Source organism: Bufo gargarizans, unplaced genomic scaffold (genome assembly GCF_014858855.1).
Source record: "Bufo gargarizans isolate SCDJY-AF-19 unplaced genomic scaffold, ASM1485885v1 original_scaffold_1484_pilon, whole genome shotgun sequence".
NCBI classification, from domain to species: domain Eukaryota; kingdom Metazoa; phylum Chordata; class Amphibia; order Anura; family Bufonidae; genus Bufo; species Bufo gargarizans.
In genome coordinates, this window is record NW_025334380.1 from 11,344 (window position 1) to 32,956 (window position 21,613).

General features: G+C 52.5%; 1 protein-coding gene across 2 annotated transcripts in view; it reads right to left on the reverse strand.

The window, feature by feature from the left end:
• Window positions 1–2,436: 2,436 nt before the first annotated feature.
• Window positions 2,437–21,613, reverse strand: part of TRIM46 (tripartite motif containing 46) — a 30,785-nt gene continuing 11,608 nt past the window's right edge. The window contains exons 5-10 of one of the 2 annotated variants that reach the window (XM_044274117.1): window positions 21,131–21,226; window positions 10,374–10,627; window positions 10,171–10,292; window positions 9,303–9,602; window positions 6,580–6,877; window positions 2,437–3,184 (exon numbers count right to left, since the gene is read on the reverse strand). In XM_044274117.1, the coding sequence (XP_044130052.1) occupies window positions 2,809–3,184; window positions 6,580–6,877; window positions 9,303–9,602; window positions 10,171–10,292; window positions 10,374–10,627; window positions 21,131–21,226 (1,446 nt within the window). In that variant the 3' untranslated portion in view covers window positions 2,437–2,808. Of the gene's footprint in view, window positions 3,188–6,579; window positions 6,878–9,302; window positions 9,603–10,170; window positions 10,293–10,373; window positions 10,628–21,130; window positions 21,227–21,613 lie in introns of both variants that reach the window. The other variant, XM_044274116.1, reaches the window with a different exon arrangement.

A 21,613-nucleotide genomic window follows, 5' to 3' on the forward strand; every position in this document is an offset into this window, starting at 1 on the left:
TGCTGAGCTGTGTATCTAATCCTATCCTGTGTGATACTGTCTGCTGAGCTGTGTATCTAATCCTATCCTGTGTGATACTGTCTGCTGAGCCGTGTATCTAATCCTATCCTGTGTGATACTGTCTGCTGAGCTGTGTATCTAATCCTATCCTGTGTGATACTGTCTGCTGAGCTGTGTATCTAATCTTATCCTGTGTGATACTGTGTATTATCCCTGTACTGTGACATCACTGTGTTTATTATCTCTGTACTGTGACATCACTGTGTGTATTATCCCTGTACTGTGACATCACTGTGTGTATTATCTCTGTACTGTGACATCACTGTGTGTATTATCTCTGTACTGTGACATCACTGTGTGTATTATCCCTGTACTGTGACATCACTGTGTGTATTATCCCTGTACTGTGACATCACTGTGTGTATTATCTCTGTACTGTGACATCACTGTTTGTATTATCTCTGTACTGTGACATCACTGTGTGTATTATCTCTGTACTGTGACATCACTGTGTGTAGTATCTCTGTACTGTGACATCACTGTGTTTATTATCTCTGTACTGTGACATCACTGTGTTTATTATCTCTGTACTGTGACATCACTGTGTTTATTATCTCTGTACTGTGACATCACTGTGTGTATTATCCCTGTACTGTGACATCACTGTGTGTATTATCCCTGTACTGTGACGTCACTGTGTGTATTATCCCTGTACTGTGACATCACTGTGTGTATTATCTCTGTACTGTGACATCACTGTGTGTATTATCCCTGTACTGTGACATCACTGTGTGTATTATCCCTGTACTGTGACATCACTGTGTGTATTATCCCTGTACTGTGACATCACTGTGTGTATTATCGCTGTACTGTGACATCACTGTGTGTATTATCCCTGTACTGTGACATCACTGTGTTTATTATCTCTGTGCTGTGACATCACTGTGTGTATTATCCCTGTACTGTGACATCACTGTGTGTATTATCCCTGTACTGTGACATCACTGTGTGTATTATCCCTGTACTGTGACATCACTGTGTGTATTATCTCTGTGCTGTGACATCACTGTGTGTATTATCTCTGTACTGTGACATCACTGTTTATTATCTCTGTGCTGTGACATCACTGTGTGTATTATCTCTGTACTGTGACATCACTGTGTGCATTATCCCTGTACTGTGACATCACTGTGTGTATTATCTCTGTACTGTGACATCACTGTGTTTATTATCCCTGTACTGTGACATCACTGTGTTTATTATCTCTGTACTGTGACATCACTGTGTGTATTATCTCTGTACTGTGACATCACTGTGTGTATTATCTCTGTACTGTGACATCACTGTGTGTATTATCTCTGTACTGTGACATCACTGTGTGTATTATCTCTGTACTGTGACATCACTGTGTGTATTATCTCTGTACTGTGACATCACTGTGTGTATTATCCCTGTACTGTGACATCACTGTGTGTATTATCCCTGTGCTGTGACATCACTGTGTGCATTATCTCTGTGCTGTGACATCACTGTGTGCATTATCCCTGTGCTGTGACATCACTGTGTGCATTATCCCTGTGCTGTGACATCACTGTGTGCATTATCCCTGTGCTGTGACATCACTGTGTGCATTATCTCTGTGCTGTGACATCACTGTGTGCATTATCCCTGTGCTGTGACATCACTGTGTGTATTATCCCTGTGCTGTGACATCACTGTGTGTATTATCCCTGTGCTGTGACATCACTGTGTGTATTATCCCTGTGCTGTGACATCACTGTGTGTATTATCCCTGTGCTGTGACATCACTGTGTGTATTATCCCTGTGCTGTGACATCACTGTGTGTATTATCCCTGTGCTGTGACATCACTGTGTGTATTATCCCTGTGCTGTGACATCACTGTGTGTATTATCCCTGTGCTGTGACATCACTGTGTGTATTATCCCTGTGCTGTGACATCACTGTGTGCATTATCCCTGTGCTGTGACATCACTGTGTGCATTATCCCTGTGCTGTGACATCACTGTGTGCATTATCCCTGTGCTGTGACATCACTGTGTGCATTATCCCTGTGCTGTGACATCACTGTGTGTATTATCTCTGTGCTGTGACATCACTGTGTGCATTATCCCTGTGCTGTGACATCACTGTGTGCATTATCCCTGTACTGTGACATCACTGTGTGTATTATCCCTGTACTGTGACATCACTGTGTGCATTATCCCTGTACTGTGACATCACTGTGTGTATTATCCCTGTACTGTGACATCACTGTGTGCATTATCCCTGTACTGTGACATCACTGTGTGCATTATCCCTGTACTGTGACATCACTGTGACGCTGTGGCCCCTGCAGGGTAATAACCAGGCTGCTGCAGTTCCTCTTTCTCCTTCTTTATTGGTATCAGACTATGTAAGCAGTGACTTTGGCTGGCCCCGCCCCTGCTCAGCGGGTGGTGATCTCCTCCGCACCCTTCAGACACTCATGAAGGGTTAACACTGAAGGTGGACGCCTGGTTAACCCCTCACAGACAGGAGCATGCAGAGGCCTTGGCAGCTCTGTGTACATGCGTGTGTTCATGCGTGTTCTGTGCATCTCGTGTTGTCTTCGGAGGTCCACATGTACAAAAAGGAAGATGGACGCTAAGAAAAGTGCATAAAAAGTGGTGCCGAGAAGTTGTAGTGTGCGCGGACAGATGCCCCCTGCTGGGGTGGGGAGGAGACGGTGGGTCCAGCCCGGGTGGAGAGAGGAGGAGGAGACCGGCGGCGGTGACAGGACTCTGCAGTCCACCATGTCCGGCCACCTTCACTCCGCTTTGGTGAAGCCCCTTATGGTGACCCTGCGCTCGTGTTTGATGGACACCATCTCCTGGAGCTGCAGGGCGCCCCCTCCAATGAAGCAGAAGGCGGGACACACCGCTCCGGAGCAGTCCACGCTGCCCTCCCACAGGCTGCGGTGCGACACCGCGTCAAAGAATCCCACACTGCCCTTCTCATAGTCCAGGCACACGCCTAGCCGCGGGGGAAGAGGAACCGTGCAGCCGGAGGGGTCCCGGGAGGTGGGGGTCGTGCCATGAGGCTGCAGGATCTTCCCCATCCCAATGGTCAGGAAGCAGAAGGACGGAGACATGTCCATAGTCGCATCTTCTGCCCCCGAGTCATGGCCACTGTCTGGATCATACCTACTGGAGAAGGAGAAAAAGCTGAGCAAAGTGATCTGGTCACACACTGACCGCTACTGCAACAGTACTGGACGCACACTGACCGCTACTGCAACAGTACTGGACGCACACTGACCGCTACTGCAACAGTACTGGACGCACACTGACCGCTACTGCAACAGTACTGGACGCACACTGACCGCTACTGCAACAGTACTGGACGCACACTGACCGCTACTGCAACAGTACTGGACGCACACTGACCGCTACTGCAACAGTACTGGACGCACACTGACCGCTACTGCAACAGTACTGGACGCACACTGACCGTTACTGCAACAGTACTGGACGCACACTGACCGCTACTGCAACAGTACTGGACGCACACTGACCGTTACTGCAACAGTACTGGACGCACACTGACCGTTACTGCAACAGTACTGGACGCACACTGACCGCTACTGCAACAGTACTGGACGCACACTGACCGCTACTGCAACAGTACTGGACGCACACTGACCGCTACTGCAACAGTACTGGACGCACACTGACCGCTACTGCAACAGTACTGGACGCACACTGACCGCTACTGCAACAGTACTGGACGCACACTGACCGCTACTGCAACAGTACTGGACGCACACTGACCGCTACTGCAACAGTACTGGACGCACACTGACCGCTACTGCAACAGTACTGGACGCACACTGACCGCTACTGCAACAGTACTGGACGCGCACTGACCGCTACTGCAACAGTACTGGACGCGCACTGACCGCTACTGCAACAGTACTGGACGCGCACTGACCGCTACTGCAACAGTACTGGACGCGCACTGACCGCTACTGCAACAGTACTGGACGCGCACTGACCGCTACTGCAACAGTACTGGACGCGCACTGACCGCTACTGCAACAGTACTGGACGCGCACTGACCGCTACTGCAACAGTACTGGACGCGCACTGACCGCTACTGCAACAGTACTGGACGCGCACTGACCGCTACTGCAACAGTACTGGACGCGCACTGACCGCTACTGCAACAGTACTGGACGCGCACTGGCCGCTACTGCAACAGTACTGGACGCGCACAGGCCGCTACTGCAACAGTACTGGACATGCACAGACCGCTAATGCAACAGTAGTGGATGCACACTGACCGCTACTGCTACAGTGCTGAATACATAGTGACCGCTACTGCAACAGTACTGGACGCGCACTGACCGCTACTGCAACAGTACTGGACGCGCACTGACCGCTACTGCAACAGTACTGGACGCACACTGGCCGCTACTGCAACAGTACTGGACGCACACTGGCCGCTACTGCAACAGTACTGGACGCGCACAGGCCGCTACTGCAACAGTACTGGACATGCACAGACCGCTAATGCAACAGTAGTGGATGCACACTGACCGCTACTGCTACAGTGCTGAATGCATAGTGACCGCTACTGTGACAGTACTGGACGCGCACTGACCGCTACTGTGACAGTACTGGACGCACACCGATCGCTACTGCAACAGTAGTGGATGCACAGTGACCGCAACAGTACTGGACGCACAGTGACCTCTACGGCGACAGTACTGGATGCACAGTGACCGCTACCATGACAATACTGGATGCACAATGACTGATACTGCGACACTACTGAATGCACAGTGACCGCTACCTCGTAAGTACTGGACACACAGTGACCGCTTTCATGTCAGTACTGGATGCCCAGTGACCGCTACCACAACAGTACTGGCCGCACAGTGACCGCTACCGCAACAGTACTAGACTTGCGGATCACCACCACAGCAACAATGGACACGTTGACTATTACTAAATCAGCACTTGACACTGTGGCGAAACCAACCTCGCTACTGGGTTTTGGAGGAGCCTGTTTGCCAGCCTCTTGTCCCAGGATTATGGCTCATACTAACTTTGAAGGAGAAGACAGACCGGCCGCACAGCTTAAATCTGTGGAACTGTTGTGGGCAGGAAAGCCAAGCTTGCGGCCGGCCAAAGGTGACTTCCATGGAATTCGGGAACCCCTGCTCAGATCTGGGTGATTTTTGGAGATGTTGTTCACCCAGATACATTATAGGGATATGTGGGGTTTTGAGGTGTTTTCTGTGTTTTGGGAAAAATGTGTGTGTTCTGTCTGTGACTGATTAAGTTAGCCCATTATGCTTGGTAATTGTATTTTGTTGATTGCGTCTCAGACAATGCCAGTGTGTTAGTTAATTGCGTCTCGGACAATGCCAGTGAGTTCATTAATTGCGTCTCAGACAATGCCAGTGTGTTAGTTAATTGCGTCTCAGACAATGCCAGTGTGTTAGTTAATTGCGTCTCAGACAATGCCAGTGAGTTCATTAATTGCGTCTCAGACAATGCCAGGTTGTTAGTTAATTGCGTCTCAGACAATGCCAGTGAGTTCATTAATTGCGTCTCAGACAATGCCAGGGTGTTAGTTAATTGCGTCTCGGACAATGCCAGTGTGTTAGTTAATTGCGTCTCAGACAATGCCAGTGTGTTAGTTAATTGCGTCTCAGACAATGCCAGGGTGTTAGTTAATTGCGTCTCAGACAATGCCAGGGTGTTAGTTAATTGCGTCTCAGACAATGCCAGTGTGTTAGTTAATTGCATCTCAGACAATGCCAGTGTGTTAGTTAATTGCGTCTCAGACAATGCCAGGTTGTTAGTTAATTGCGTCTCAGACAATGCCAGTGTGTTAGTTAATTGCGTCTCAGACAATGCCAGTGAGTTCGTTAATTGCGTCTCAGACAATGCCAGTGAGTTCATTAATTGCGTCTCGGACAATGCCAGGGTGTTAGTTAATTGCGTCTCGGACAATGCCAGTGTGTTAGTTAATTGCGTCTCAGACAATGCCAGGGTGTTAGTTAATTGCGTCTCAGACAATGCCAGTGTGTTAGTTAATTGCGTCTCATTAAGGCAGAGGGAAGGGGGTTTTGTGTACAATTGCTAGGAAGGTGTCAATACTGTAAATGCATGTGATTGGCTAATATATAAACTGTCACAGTCTTCTACAAGGGCCCCAGGGGGAGTGTCCCTTGCTAGGAGACCTGCATAAAAGGCTGAGAAATAACACCCATTAAAAGGTTCCTATTTTACATTCAACATAGAGCCTCGTCTCATGTGTGTGGGGATTGCTATATGCTGTATACTCCTCTGGCTATTACTTCTAGCTTCTGTGGTGGTATTGGTGTTGAGAGAAGTGCTTGGAGTCCTCGGGAAGCACTGGGAGTATCCATCAACGGAGGTACCCGGGCGGGGTGTCAGGACATCCTTTACAGACATGCCGACCACAACAGCACTGGAAACACTGAACACTACCACAGCAGCACTGGACACAGCGACCACTACCACAGCAGCGCTGGATGCACAGGTTCACCTCTAAGGACTCTTACCTAGGACTAACCACATCCTGGGGCATCTGGAAAAGGTCCTGCAGCTTACTCTCCTGTCCTACTCCCACTTTCACCACGTAGGAACTGGGGTCCACAGAACACTCCCAGTAGTATCGTCCCTGTGTGATGGCCACGTCCCCCAGAACCAGCTCCATGGACACATGACAGCTCGTCATTAACCGATCCGCAGCAAAGAGCATGGGCACCCCGGGTACACTGCGCACAGCCCTGCGATCCTTACTGACCACCAGCCGATCCCGAGGAAATCCACAGCTGCTGTCCAAGAAGAAGTTCAGCACTAAAAAGAGAAGGCGACAGGAGATGTATGTGCACGGGAGGATAGCATGATCTGATGATATGTACCTAGGATGATGACACGTGAACTGATGATATATACATGGGATGATAACATGTGATCTGATATGTACGTGGGATGATAGAACATGATCTGATGATATGTATATGGGATGATAACACGTGATCTGATATGTACATGGGATGATGACACGTGATCTGATGATATGTACACGGGATGATAACACGTGATCTGATGATATGTACATGGGATGATAACATGTGATCTGATATGTACACGGGATGATAACACGTGATCTGATGATATGTACACGGGATGATGACACGTGATCTGATATGTACACGGGATGATGACACGTGATCTGATGATATGTACATGGGATGATGACACGTGATCTGATGATATATACACAGGATTATAACATGTGATCTGATATGTACGTGGGATGATGACACGTGATCTGATGATATGTACACGGGATGATGACACGTGATCTGATGATATGTACACGGGATGATGACACGTTATCTGATGATATATACATGGGATGATAACATGTGATCTGATATGTACGTGGGATGATAGAACATGATCTGATGATATGTATATGGGATGATAACACGTGATCTGATATGTACATGGGATGATAACACGTGATCTGATGATATGTACATGGGATGATGACACGTGATCTGATGATATGTACACGGGATGATGACACGTGATCTGATGATATGTACACGGGATGATAACACGTGATCTGATGATATGTACACGGGATGATGACACGTGATCTGATGATATGTACACGGGATGATGACACGTGATCTGATGATATGTACACGGGATGATGACACGTGATCTGATGATATGTACACGGGATGATGACACATGATCTGATATGTACACGGGATGATGACACGTGATCTGATGATATGTACACGGGATGATGACACGTGATCTGATATGTACACGGGATGATGACACGTGATCTGATGATATGTACACGGGATGATGACACGTGATCTGATGATATGTACACGGGATGATGACACGTGATCTGATGATATGTACATGGGATGATGACACGTGATCTGATGATATATACACAGGATTATAACACGTGATCTGATATGTACATGGGATGACGTGATCTGATATGTACGTGGGATGATGACACGTGATCTGATGATATGTACACGCAGTGTCGGACTGTGGTGCCTAGGGCCCCCAGTAAATTTATTTTGGGGGCCAACCGTACGACTACATAAAATATTACCTGCTCACACAGCAGAAGATGCTACCAGATGGAGAATATGGGGGTCCCTCTGAGAAGGTAGGTCCTGAGAAGAAGAGGACACTGGTGGCTTTCCTCTATACCTAGAAGTCATCAGCTCTGATTGTGTCTATAATAATACACTGGGCAGTTTCTGTAATAATGAACATCGGCTGGTGGAGGAGCTGTACCCCGAGTACATGTATGTAGTGCAGTCAGTCTACTGTGCTGTGTGCCACTGGTGCAGGGGAGGGAGACTAGGGGCCCTCCGGGGGATTCACCAGACTGAGCCTGCATACGTGGGATGATGACATATGATGTGATCTGATGACAGTCACATGTACACGGGATGAGGATAACGTGGTCTGATGCACACGGGATGAGGATTACGTGGTCTGATGCACACGAGATGAGGATAACGTGGTCTGATGCACACGGGATGAGGATAACGTGGTCTGATGCACACGAGATGAGGATAACGTGGTCTGATGCACACGAGATGAGGATAACGTGGTCTGATGCACACGAGATGAGGATAACGTGGTCTGATGCACACGAGATGAGGATAACGTGGTCTGATGCACACGAGATGAGGATAACGTGGTCTGATGCACACGGGATGAGGATAACGTGGTCTGATGCACACGGGATGAGGATAACGTGGTCTGATGCACACGGGATGAGGATGACGTGGTCTGATGCACACGGGATGAGGATGACGTGGTCTGATGCACACGGGATGAGGATGACGTGGTCTGATGCACACGAGATGAGGATAACGTGATTCTTTCAGCAGAATTATTTTCACAGCTGCGGTTCCTCATTAACTGTGAAGCACAAACAGAAAAGTCATTGCCCCCCCCCCAAATATAAAGGGCATATGGAGCCATCGTCCACCCGGGGACTACTCCCTCCTGTGGTCTGCAGTGGTGACTACCGATTCTTATCACGTGTCTCCCCGTGGTGGCTTCTGTTTATGAACAATTGTCATGACGGGCTGATAGTTGGGGGTCAACCTGCTGGAGTCCACCAGGATGGGAGACAACCCTACAGCAGATTGGTGGCCCCCCGACACTGAGCCACTGACAACATCGGCTGAAGGCACCACTGAGGACCCCGGTGTGCACTCACCTGGCGCCGGAGGGGTGTGCAGGTAGACATCCTCACTGTACTCCCCGTATCCGGCCTTGTTGTAGCCCCGTACCCTCAGCACGTACACGCTGTCAATATCCGGACCCTCTAAGATGGTGCTGAGGCTCCACACCTCCTCCCGTCGCTGCCACAGCTTCAGGGTCTTGTGCTTGGGGTCCATCTTGCGGTACTCGATGGTGTAGTGCCAGGCGGGCGCGGAGTCCTGGGGGAGGCGCCAGCTCAGGTAGATGTGATCATAGGCGTAAGTCCGCTGCGTGTCAATGACTGGAGCGTCTGGAGCTGCAGGAGAAGCACGGAGAGTCAGAGAGGAAGATGGAGGAGGTGAGAGAGGAGGGGGCTTCCATGCTAAGGTAGAGGGAAGAGAGACCCCCGTTACTGAAGATCTGAGAGAGCGAGCAGGAAGATGCAGGTAGAGGCAGTCCAAGGAGCCTGGAGAGACAAGAGGAGGAGGAGGTGGAGGAGAGGCAGGAGAAGGACACCAGGGAGAGGAGCACATCCCAAGAGTCCGGGGCACAGGGGACAGCTGGGGAGGAGGTCTCCGGGCCGGAGACTGGGTCGGTCACTTGCCTCTGCTATCTCCTGGACTGTGTGCCACCCTGAGAGCCCTACCAACAGAGAGAGGGACATGTGGGTGTGAGAAGGGCCACGGGCGGGCTAACAGAGACCCTCCAGGAGGTGGCCAGGAGACAACGACAGACATGGACGCTCCTCACGTCGACATCAACACCTTCAAATGAATGGAAGTCAATGACAAAGCGTTACCATTCAGCACATGCAGCAGAGCTCCTGACGGCCGGGCCCCGTCAGGGTGATGATGAGGGTGACCACCACATGTGGGGGGCGTTACCTCTGACAAAGTTCAGCTCCGTCAGCAGCTTCAGCTCTCGACTGACGTCCATTCTGACCGGTGGCAGGGGGGCACAGGCCGCGGACCGGAAGCTCTGGACGGAGTCTATGGCCCGGACAATGCTGGGGATGCAGGAGGATGCAGGTTAGTGAGAGGCCCACTGCGCCACGGCCGCCCCAAGCCCCGGACCCCCGCTCTCATACCGCTCATGTAGCTGCTTCGCTGCCAGGACAAAACATGGCTGCTCGGTCTCCTTCATCACCTCGTGGGCGTAGCTGACCAGCCCCGAATTCTCTAACAAGGACTGGCGCTCCCACACCTGGGCCTCCAGGACGCAGCGGCGCTCACGTTGGCGTTCAGTGATGTCCCGCGTCAGCGCCGCTTGCTTCTCATCAAGGGTGGAGCGCAGAGCGCCGATCAGCTGCAGAACCTCTTCCTGAGCTTTGGCTCCATTCAGCTGTGGAGAGGATTGTGGGTCAGATAGTGACCCTGAGGGGGGCGGGGCCATGAGTCATAGGTGGGAGGTGGAGTGTGGTATTAAAGGGACAACACCTTCCTAATGGGTTGGAAACCTGTTCCGGGAGTTCAGAGGGTGGAGTCAGAGACAGAAAAGGGAGGGGAAGGACAAGGAAGGGCGGAGCTAGAGATCTTGGGGAGGTCGAAGATATAGAAGGAGTAAGAGGAGTCACAGAGGCAGGTAGCAGGAGTCCTATGGGAGGAGTCACAGAGGCAGGTAGGAGTCCTATGGGAGGAGTCACAGAGGCAGGTAGGAGTCATATGGGAGGAGTCACAGAGGCAGGTAGCAGGAGTCATATGGGAGGAGTCACAGAGGCAGGTAGCAGGAGTCATATGGGAGGAGTCACAGAGGCAGGTAGCAGGGGTCATATGGGAGGAGTCACAGAGGCAGGTAGCAGGAGTCATATGGGAGGAGTCACAGAGGCAGGTAGCAGGGGTCATATGGGAGGGGTCACAGAGGCTGGTAGCAGGAGTCATATGGGAGGAGTCACAGAGGCGGGTAGCAGGGGTCATATGGGAGGAGTCACAGAGGCAGGTAGCAGGGGTCATATGGAAGGGGTCACAGAGGCAGGTAGCAGGAGTCATATGGGAGGGGTCACAGAGGCAGGTAGCAGGAGTCATATGGGAGAGGTCACAGAGGCAGGTAGCAGGAGTCATATGGGAGGAGTCACAGAGGCAGGTAGCAGGAGTCATATGGGAGGGGTCACAGAGGCAGGTAGCAGGAGTCATATGGGAGGGGTCACAAATGCTGCTCCGATTTTGGCTGATGGGGTTGTGGTTTCCGCCCTGTATCCCGAATTGGAGATGGAGGTGTTGGGAGCCCAGGAGGGGGCTCCTGGTTCTTGTCCCCCAGGAAGGTTGTTTGTTCCCTTAGAACTGCGATACAAGGTCTTCAAGGAACATCACGATACTGTCCTTGCCGGACATCCTGGTGGTAAGTCCACCTGTGATCTGGTGTCCCGGAGGTTCTGGTGGCCCGGGTTATGTAGGAGCATTGAGGATTACGTGGCAGCTTGTGAAACCTGCGCTCGGTCAAAGGTTGCTCATACTCGACCGGCTAGTTCACTCCTTCCTTTATCTATTCCGTCTCGTCCTTGGACACACTTGTCCATGGACTTTATTACGGATCTGCCGAGTTCCTCCGTTTTAGCAAGATGGCTCATTTTATATCGTTAACTAGTCTGCCTAATGCCAAGACTCTTGCGCAAATTTTTGTTGATAATATCGTGAAATTGCATGGTATTCCTTCGGATGTGGTCTCTGATAGGGGCACGCAGTTTGTCTCCAGGTTTTGGAGGGCGCTCTGCTCTCGGCTTGGCATTCATCTTTCGTTCTTTTGGCTTTCCATCTGCAGTCGAATGGTCAGATGGAGTGTACTAATCAAAACCTGGAGACCTACTTGAGGTGCTTTGTGGCAGGGAATCAGGAGGACTGGTCTTCATTCTTGCCCCTAGCAGAGTTTGCTTTGAATAACCGTAGGCAGGAGTCCACGGGTAAGTCGCCATTTTTTGGCGCATATGGTTTTCATCCTCAGTTTGGTACCTTTTCTGAGACTAGTTCCTCTGGGATGCCAGAGGAGGAGAGATTTTGCTCTACCTTGTCTTCTATCTGGTGGAGGATACAAGTGAATTTGGAGAGGATGGGTGAGAGGTATAAGCGAATGGCTGACAAGAGACGTGTGACAGGTCTGGACCTGTGTGTGGGTGATCTGGTGTGGTTGTCCACTAAGAATATTAAATTGAGAGTTCCATCTTGGAAACTGGGTCCAAGATTTATCGGCCCGTACAAAATATCTGCGCTGATCAATCCAGTAGCGTTTCAGCTGGATCTTCCGCAGACTTGGAGGATCCATGATGTGTTCCATAGATCTTTATTGAAAAAATATGTGAGACCGGTGGAACCATCGCCATTACCCCCTCCTCCTGTTCTGCTTGATGGAAATTTAGAGTTCGAGATCTCTAGGGTTCTTGACTCTAGAGTTCTTCTGGGTTTCCTTCAGTACCTGGTACACTGGAGGGGATACAGCCCTGAGGAGAGGATATGGGTTCCGGCACTGGATGTCAGTGCCAGCCGACTGGTTAGGGCTTTTCACAGAGCCCACCCGGATAAGGTTGGTCTGGGGTGCCCGGAGGTCACCCGTAGAAGGGGGGGTACTGTCATGCCCTGCTCGGACGGTCTGCGGAGGTCTGTCAGATTGGCAGCACGTGTCAAATCATTTTGTTTTGGAATCGTGCTGGATCCGCCTTCCTTCAGGTGCTCCGGGTGGGGTCATTGGCTTAAATTGCTTTCACTCCCAGAGGGCCGTGCGGGTTATAGTATTCAGTCTGGCCTTGGATTCAAGGAAGGAAGGATTTTCTGTTCCAGCTCAGATAAGTTTGGTTTCTGTTTTTGTTATTTGCGGTCTAGGCTGTTTGTGTGTCTTCTGCCCCTTCTCCCCTTTCACCATCTCAGGGATTCTAGGGTATTTGCAGTCCAGGCACGAGGACACATCATTCCTACCTTCAAGGTCTGAATGTAGGCTTAGCAGCATAGGGAGAGAAGTCAGGGATGTGCTAGGAGGTGACCTTTCCCCAGCATCTAGCCTAGACACTTGTGTATTTGGTTGTCTGTGTATCTGAGATCCAGTCTGCCGTGACAGGTAGCAGGAGGCATATGGAAGGGGTCACAGAGGCAGGTAGCAGGAGTCATATGGGAGGAGTCACAGAGGCAGGTAGCAGGAGTCATATGGGAGGAGTCACAGAGGCAGGTAGCAGGAGTCATATGGAAGGAGTCACAGAGGCAGGTAGCAGGAGTCATATGGGAGGAGTCACAGAGGCAGGTAGCAGGAGTCATATGGAAGGGGTCACAGAGGCAGGTAGCAGGAGTCATATGGAGGAGTCACAGAGACAGGTAGAAGGAGTCATATGGGAGGAGACACAGAGGCTGGTAGCAGGAGTCATATGGAAGTGGTCACAGAGGCAGGTAGCAGGAGTCATATGGGAGGGGTCACAGAGGCTGGTAGCAGGAGTCATATGGGAGGAGTCACAGAGGCAGGTAGCAGGAGTCATATGGGAGGGGTCACAGAGGCAGGTAGCAGGAGTCATATGGGAGGGGTCACAGAGGCAGGTAGCAGGAGTCATATGGGAGGTGTCACAGAGGCAGGTAGCAGGAGTCATATGGAAGGGGTCACAGAGGCAGGTAGCAGGAGTCATATGGGAGGTGTCACAGAGGCAGGTAGCAGGAGTCATATGGGAGGGGTCACAGAGGCAGGTAGCATGAGTCATATGGGGGGGTCACAGAGGCAGGTAGCATGAGTCATATGGGAGGAGTCACGAGGCAGGTAGCAGGAGTCATATGGAGGGAGTCACAGAGGCAGGTAGCAGGAGTCCATATGGAGGGGTCCCAGAGCAGGTAGCAGGAGGTCATATGGAGGAGTCACAGAGACAGGTAGAAGGAGTCATATGGGAGGAGACACAGAGGCAGGTAGCAGGAGTCATATGGAAGGGGTCACAGAGGCAGGTAGCAGGAGGCATATGGAAGGGGTCACAGAGGCAGGTAGCAGGAGTCATATGGGAGGAGGTCACAGAGGCAGGTAGCAGGAGGCAGATGGGAGAGGGGTCACAGAGGCAGGTAGCAGGAGTCATATGGGAGGAGTCACGAGGCAGGTAGCAGGAGTCATATGGGAGGAGTCACAGAGGCAGGTAGCAGGAGTCATATGGAAGGAGTCACAGAGGCAGGTAGCAGGAGTCATATGGGAGGAGTCACAGAGGCAGGTAGCAGGAGTCATATGGAAGGGGTCACAGAGGCAGGTAGCAGGAGTCATATGGAGGAGTCACAGAGACAGGTAGAAGGAGTCATATGGGAGGAGACACAGAGGCTGGTAGCAGGAGTCATATGGAAGTGGTCACAGAGGCCGGTAGCAGGAGTCATATGGGAGGGGTCACAGAGGCTGGTAGCAGGAGTCATATGGGAGGAGTCACAGAGGCAGGTAGCAGGAGTCATATGGGAGGGGTCACAGAGGCAGGTAGCAGGAGTCATATGGGAGGGGTCACAGAGGCAGGTAGCAGTAGTCATATGGGAGGTGTCACAGAGGCAGGTAGCAGGAGTCATATGGAAGGGGTCACAGAGGCAGGTAGCAGGAGTCATATGGGAGGTGTCACAGAGGCAGGTAGCAGGAGTCATATGGGAGGGGTCACAGAGGCAGGTAGCAGGAGTCATATGGGAGGGGTCACAGAGGCAGGTAGCAGGAGTCATATGGAGGAGTCACAGAGGCAGGTAGCAGGAGTCATATGGGAGGAGTCACAGAGGCAGGTAGCAGGAGTCATATGGAAGGGGTCACAGAGGCAGGTAGCAGGAGTCATATGGGAGGAATCACAGAGGCTGGTAGCAGGAGTCATATGGGAGGAGTCACAGAGGCAGGTAGCAGGAGTCATATGGAAGGGGTCACAGAGGCAGGTAGCAGGAGTCATATGGGAGGGGTCACAGAGGCAGGTAGCAGGAGTCATATGGGAGGGGTCACAGAGGCAGGTAGCAGGAGTCATATGGGAGGGGTCACAGAGGCAGGTAGCAGGAGTCATATGGGAGGAATCACAGAGGCAGGTAGCAGGAGTCATATGGGAGGGGTCACAGAGACAGGTAGCAGGAGTCATATGGGAGGGGTCACAGAGGCAGGTAGCAGGAGTCATATGGGAGGGGTCACAGAGACAGGTAGCAGGAGTCATATGGAAGGGGTCACAGAGGCAGGTAGCAGGAGTCATATGGGAGGAGTCACAGAGGCAGGTAGCAGGAGTCATATGGGAGGAGTCACAGAGGCAGGTAGCAGGAGTCATATGGGAGGGGTCACAGAGGCAGGTAGCAGGAGTCATATGGGAGGGGTCACAGAGGCAGGTAGCAGGAGTCATATGGGAGAGGTCACAGAGGCAGGTAGCAGGAGTCATATGGGAGAGGTCACAGAGGCAGGTAGCAGGAGTCATATGGGAGGGGTCACAGAGGCAGGTAGCAGGAGTCATATGGGAGGAGTCACAGAGGCAGGTAGCAGGAGTCATATGGAGGAGTCACAGAGGCAGGTAGCAGGAGTCATATTGGAGGGGTCACAGAGGCAGGTAGCAGAAGTCATATGGGAGGGGTCACAGAGGATGGTAGCAGGAGTCATATGGGAGGGGTCACAGAGGCAGGTAGCAGGAGTCATATGGGAGAGGTCACAGAGGCAGGTAGCAGGAGTCATATGGGAGGAGTCACAGAGGCAGGTAGCAGGAGTCATATGGAGGAGTCACAGAGGCAGGTAGCAGGAGTCATATGGGAGGAGTCACAGAGGCAGGTAGCAGGAGTCATATGGGAGGGGTCACAGAGGCAGGTACCAGGAGTCATATGGGAGGGGTCACAGAGTCAGGTAGCAGGAGTCATATGGGAGGGGTCACAGAGGCAGGTAGCAGGAGTCATATGGGAGGAGTCACAGAGGCAGGTAGCAGGAGTCATATGGAAGGGGTCACAGAGGCAGGTAGCAGGAGGCATATGGAAGGGGTCACAGAGGCAGGTAGCAGGAGTCATATGGAAGGGGTCACAGAGGCAGGTAGCAGGAGTCATATGGAAGGGGTCACAGAGGCAGGTAGCAGGAGTCATATGGGAGGGGTCACAGAGGCAGGTAGCAGGAGTCATATGGGAGGAGTCACAGAGGCTGGTAGCAGGAGTCATATGGGAGGAGTCACAGAGGCAGGTAGCAGGAGTCACAGAGGCAGGTAGCAGGAGTCATATGGGAGGGGTCACAGAGGCAGGTAGCAGGAGTCATATGGGAGGGGTCACAGAGGCAGGTAGCAGGAGTCATATGGGAGGAGTCACAGAGGCAGGTAGCAGGAGTCATATGGGAGGGGTCACAGAGGCAGGTAGCAGGGGTCATATGGGAGGGGTCACAGAGGCAGGTAGCAGGAGTCATATGGAGGGGGTCACAGAGGCAGGTAGCAGGAGTCATATGGGAGGAGTCACAGAGGCTGGTAGCAGGAGTCATATGGGAGGAGTCACAGAGGCAGGTAGCAGGAGTCACAGAGGCAGGTAGCAGGAGTCATATGGGAGGGGTCACAGAGGCAGGTAGCAGGAGTCATATGGGAGGGGTCACAGAGGCAGGTAGCAGGAGTCATATGGGAGGAGTCACAGAGGCAGGTAGCAGGAGTCATATGGGAGGGGTCACAGAGGCAGGTAGCAGGAGTCATATGGGAGAGGTCACAGAGGCAGGTAGCAGGAGTCATATGGGAGGAGTCACAGAGGCAGGTAGCAGGAGTCATATGGAAGGGTCACAGAGGCTGGTAGCAGGAGTCACAGAGGCAGGTAGCAGGAGTCATATGGGAGGGGTCACAGAGGCAGGTAGCAGGAGTCATATGGGAGGGGTCACAGAGGCAGGTAGCAGGAGTCATATGGGAGGGGTCACAGAGGCAGGTAGCAGGAGTCATATGGGAGGAGTCACAGAGGCAGGTAGCAGAAGTCATATGGGAGGGGTCACAGAGGCTGGTAGCAGGAGTCATATGGGAGGAGTCACAGAGGCAGGTAGCAGAAGTCATATGGAAGGGGTCACAGAGGCTGGTAGCAGGAGTCACAGATGCAGGTAGCAGGAGTCATATGGGAGAGGTCACAGAGGCAGGTAGCAGGAGTCATATGGGAGGAGACACAGAGGCAGGTAGCAGGAGTCATATGGGAGGAGTCACAGAGGCAGGTAGCAGGAGTCATATGGGAGGAGTCACAGAGGCAGGTAGCAGGAGTCATATGGGAGAGGTCACAGAGGCAGGTAGCAGGAGTCATATGGAAGGGGTCACAGAGGCAGGTAGCAGGAGTCATATGGAGGAGTCCAGAGGCAGGTAGCAGGAGTCATATGGAGGAGTCACAGAGGCAGGTAGCAGGAGTCATATGGAAGGGGTCACAGAGGCAGGTAGCAGGAGTCATATGGGAGGAATCACAGAGGCAGGTAGCAGGAGTCATATGGGAGGAGTCACAGAGGCAGGTAGCAGGAGTCATATGGGAGGAATCACAGAGGCAGGTAGCAGGAGTCATATGGGAGGAGTTCACAGAGGCAGGTAGCAGGAGTCATATGGGAGAGGTCACAGAGGCAGGTAGCAGGAGTCATATGGGAGAGGTCACAGAGGCAGGTAGCAGGAGTCATATGGAGGGTCACAGAGGCAGGTAGCAGGAGTCATATGGGAGGGGTCACAGAGGCAGGTAGCAGGAGTAATATGGGAGGAATCACAGAGGCAGGTAGCAGGAGTCATATGGGAGGAGTCACAGAGGCAGGTAGCAGGATTCATATGGGAGGAGGTCACAGAGGCAGTACAGGAGTCATATGGGAGGAGTCACAGGGTAGAGGAGTCATATGGGAGAGGTCACAGAGGCAGGTAGCAGGAGTCATATGGGAGGAATCACAGAGGCAGGTAGCAGGAGTCATATGGGAGGAGTCACAGAGGCAGGTAGCAGGAGTCATATGGGAGAGGTCACAGAGGCAGGTAGCAGGAGTCATATGGGAGGGGTCACAGAGGCAGGTAGCAGGAGTCATATGGCAGGGGTTACAGAGGCAGGTAGCAGGAGTCATATGGGAGGAGTCACAGAGGCAGGTAAGCAGGAGTCATATGGGAGGGGTCACAGAGGCAGGTAGCAGGAGTCATATGGGAGGGGTCACAGAGGCAGGTAGCAGGAGTTCATATGGGAGGAGTCACAGAGGCAGGTAGCTAGGAGTCATATGGGAGAGGTCACAGAGGCAGGTAGCAGGAGTCATATGGGAGAGGTCACAGAGGCAGGTAGCAGGAGTCATATGGAAGGGGTCACAGAGGCAGGTAGCAGGAGTCATATGGGAGGAGTCACAGAGGCAGGTAGCAGGAGTCATATGGAGGAGTCACAGAGGCAGGTAGCAGGAGTCATATGGGAGGAATCACAGAGGCTGGTAGCAGGAGTCATATGGAGGAGTCACAGAGGCAGGTAGCAGGAGTCATATGGAAGGGGTCACAGAGGCAGGTAGCAGGAGTCATATGGGAGAGGTCACAGAGGCAGGTAGCAGGAGTCATATGGGAGGAGACACAGAGGCAGGTAGCAGGAGTCATATGGGAGGAGTCACAGAGGCAGGTAGCAGGAGTCATATGGGAGGGTCACAGAGGCAGGTAGCAGGAGTCATATGGGAGAGGTCACAGAGGCAGGTAGCAGGAGTCATATGGGAGAGGTCACAGAGGCAGGTAGCAGGAGTCATATGGGAGGGGTCACAGAGGCAGGTAGCAGGAGTCATATGGGAGGAGGTCACAGAGGCAGGTAGCAGGAGTCATATGGGAGAGGTCACAGAGGCAGGTAGCAGGAGTCATATGGGAGGAGTCACAGAGGCAGGTAGCAGGAGTCATATGGGAGAGGTCACAGAGGCAGGTAGCAGGAGTCATATGGGAGAGGTCACAGAGGCAGGTAGCAGGAGTCATATGGGAGGAGTCACAGAGGCAGGTAGCAGGAGTCATATGGGAGGGGTCACAGAGGCAGGTAGCAGGAGTCATATGGGAGGGGTCACAGAGGATGGTAGCAGGAGTCATATGGGAGGAGTCACAGAGGCAGGTAGCAGGAGTCATATGGATGAGTCATATGGGAGGGGTCACAGAGGCAGGTAGCAGGAGTCATATGGGAGGAGTCACAGAGGCAGGTAGCAGGAGTCATATGGAGGAGTCATATGGGAGGGGTCACAGAGGCAGGTAGCAGGAGTCATATGGGAGGGGTCACAGAGGCAGGTAGCAGGAGTCATATGGAAGGAGTCACAGAGGCTGGTAGCAGGAGTCATATGGGAGGGGTCACAGAGGCAGGTAGCAGAAGTCATATGGGAGGAGTCACAGAGGCAGGTAGCAGGAGTCATATGGGAGGGGTCACAGAGGCAGGTAGCAGGAGTCATATGGAAGGAGTCACAGAGGCTGGTAGCAGGAGTCATATGGAAGGGGTCACAGAGGATGGTAGCAGGAGTCATATGGAAGGGGTCACAGAGGATGGTAGCAGGAGTCATATGGGAGGGGTCACAGAGGCAGGTAGCAGGAGTCATATGGAAGGAGTCACAGAGGCAGGTAGCAGGAGTCATATGGAGGAGTCATATGGGAGGGGTCACAGAGGCAGGTAGCAGGAGTCATATGGGAGGAGTCACAGAGGCAGGTAGCAGGGGTCATATGGAAGGGGTCACAGAGGCAGGTAGCAGGAGTCATATGGAAGGAGTCACAGAGGCAGGTAGCAGGAGTCATATGGAAGGGGTCACAGAGGCAGGTAGCAGGAGTCATATGGGAGGGGTCACAGAGGCAGGTAGCAGGAGTCATATGGAAGGAGTCACAGAGGCAGGTAGCAGGAGTCATATGGAGGAGTCATATGGGAGGGGTCACAGAGGCAGGTAGCAGGAGTCATATGGAGGAGTCACAGAGGCAGGTAGCAGGGTCATATGGAAGGGTCACAGAGGCAGTAGCAGGAGTCATATGGAAGGAGTCACAGAGGCAGGTAGCAGGAGTCATATGGAAGGGGTCACAGAGGCAGGTAGCAGGAGTCATATGGGAGGGGTCACAGAGGCTAGCAGAGTCATATGGGGGTCACAGAGGCAGGTAGCAGGAGTCATATGGAGGGGTCACAGAGGCAGTAGCAGGAGTCATATGGAGGGGTCACAGAGGCAGGTAGCAGGAGTCATATGGAGGAGTCACAGAGGCAGGTAGCAGGAGTCATATGGAAGGAGTCACAGAGGCAGGTAGCAGGAGTCATATGAGGAGTCATATGGAGGGGTCACAGAGGCAGGTAGCAGGAGTCATATGGGAGGAGTCACAGAGGCAGGTAGCAGGAGTCATATGGAAGGGGTCACAGAGGTGGTAGCAGGAGTCATATGGAAGGGGTCACAGAGGCAGTAGCAGGAGTCATGGGAGTCACAGAGGCGGTAGCAGGAGTCATATGGAAGGAGTCACAGAGGATGGTAGCAGGAGTCATATGGAAGGGGTCACAGAGGCTGGTAGCAGGAGTCATATGGAAGGGGTCACAGAGGATGGTAGCAGGAGTCATATGGAAGGGGTCACAGAGGATGGTAGCAGGAGTCATATGGAAGGGGTCACAGAGGCTGGTAGCAGGAGTCATATGGAAGGGGTCACAGAGGCAGGTAGCAGGAGTCATATGGGAGGGGTCACAGAGGCAGGTAGCAGGAGTCATATGGGAGGGGTCACAGAGGATGGTAGCAGGAGTCATATGGGAGGGGTCACAGAGGCAGGTAGCAGGAGTCATATGGGAGGGGTCACAGAGGCAGGTAGCAGGAGTCATATGGAAGGAGTCACAGAGGCTGGTAGCAGGAGTCATATGGAAGGGGTCACAGAGGCAGGTAGCAGGAGTCATATGGGAGGGGTCACAGAGGCAGATGGGAGGCATCTTAGATTGAGGAGGTGGGAGGGATTATAGATTAAGGAAGCAGTGGTCAGAGTCCGGTGGGAGGGGTCATGTGGTCGGGACTCGGTACCTCGGTCTGTTTCATGCTGTCCTCCAGCTCACTGATCTGTCCTTGTACGAGGTGCTGACTGCTCAGGATGTACGAGATGTTCTTACTCAGCTTCTCCTGCAAGCAGAGCGTCAGCCGCAAGTTACTGACAGCGCCATGTACAAGCGTCACACACATATACAGCATGCCTACTAGTGATAAGATGTAAGTGCTGGAAAGTGAGTGAGGAGTCCAGGTGGACAGGTCACATGCAGGTGTCCAGGTCACGTCCAGGTGGACAGGTCACATGCAGGTGTCCAGGTCACGTCCAGGTGGACAGGTCACATGCAGGTGTCCAGGTCACGTCCAGGTGGACAGGTCACATGCAGGTGTCCAGGTCACATCCAGGTGTCCAGGTCACGTCCAGGTGGACAGGTCACATGCAGGTGTCCAGGTCACGTCCAGGTGGACAGATCATGTCATATACAGGTGTACAAGTTACGTCCATGTTTACAGATCACATCC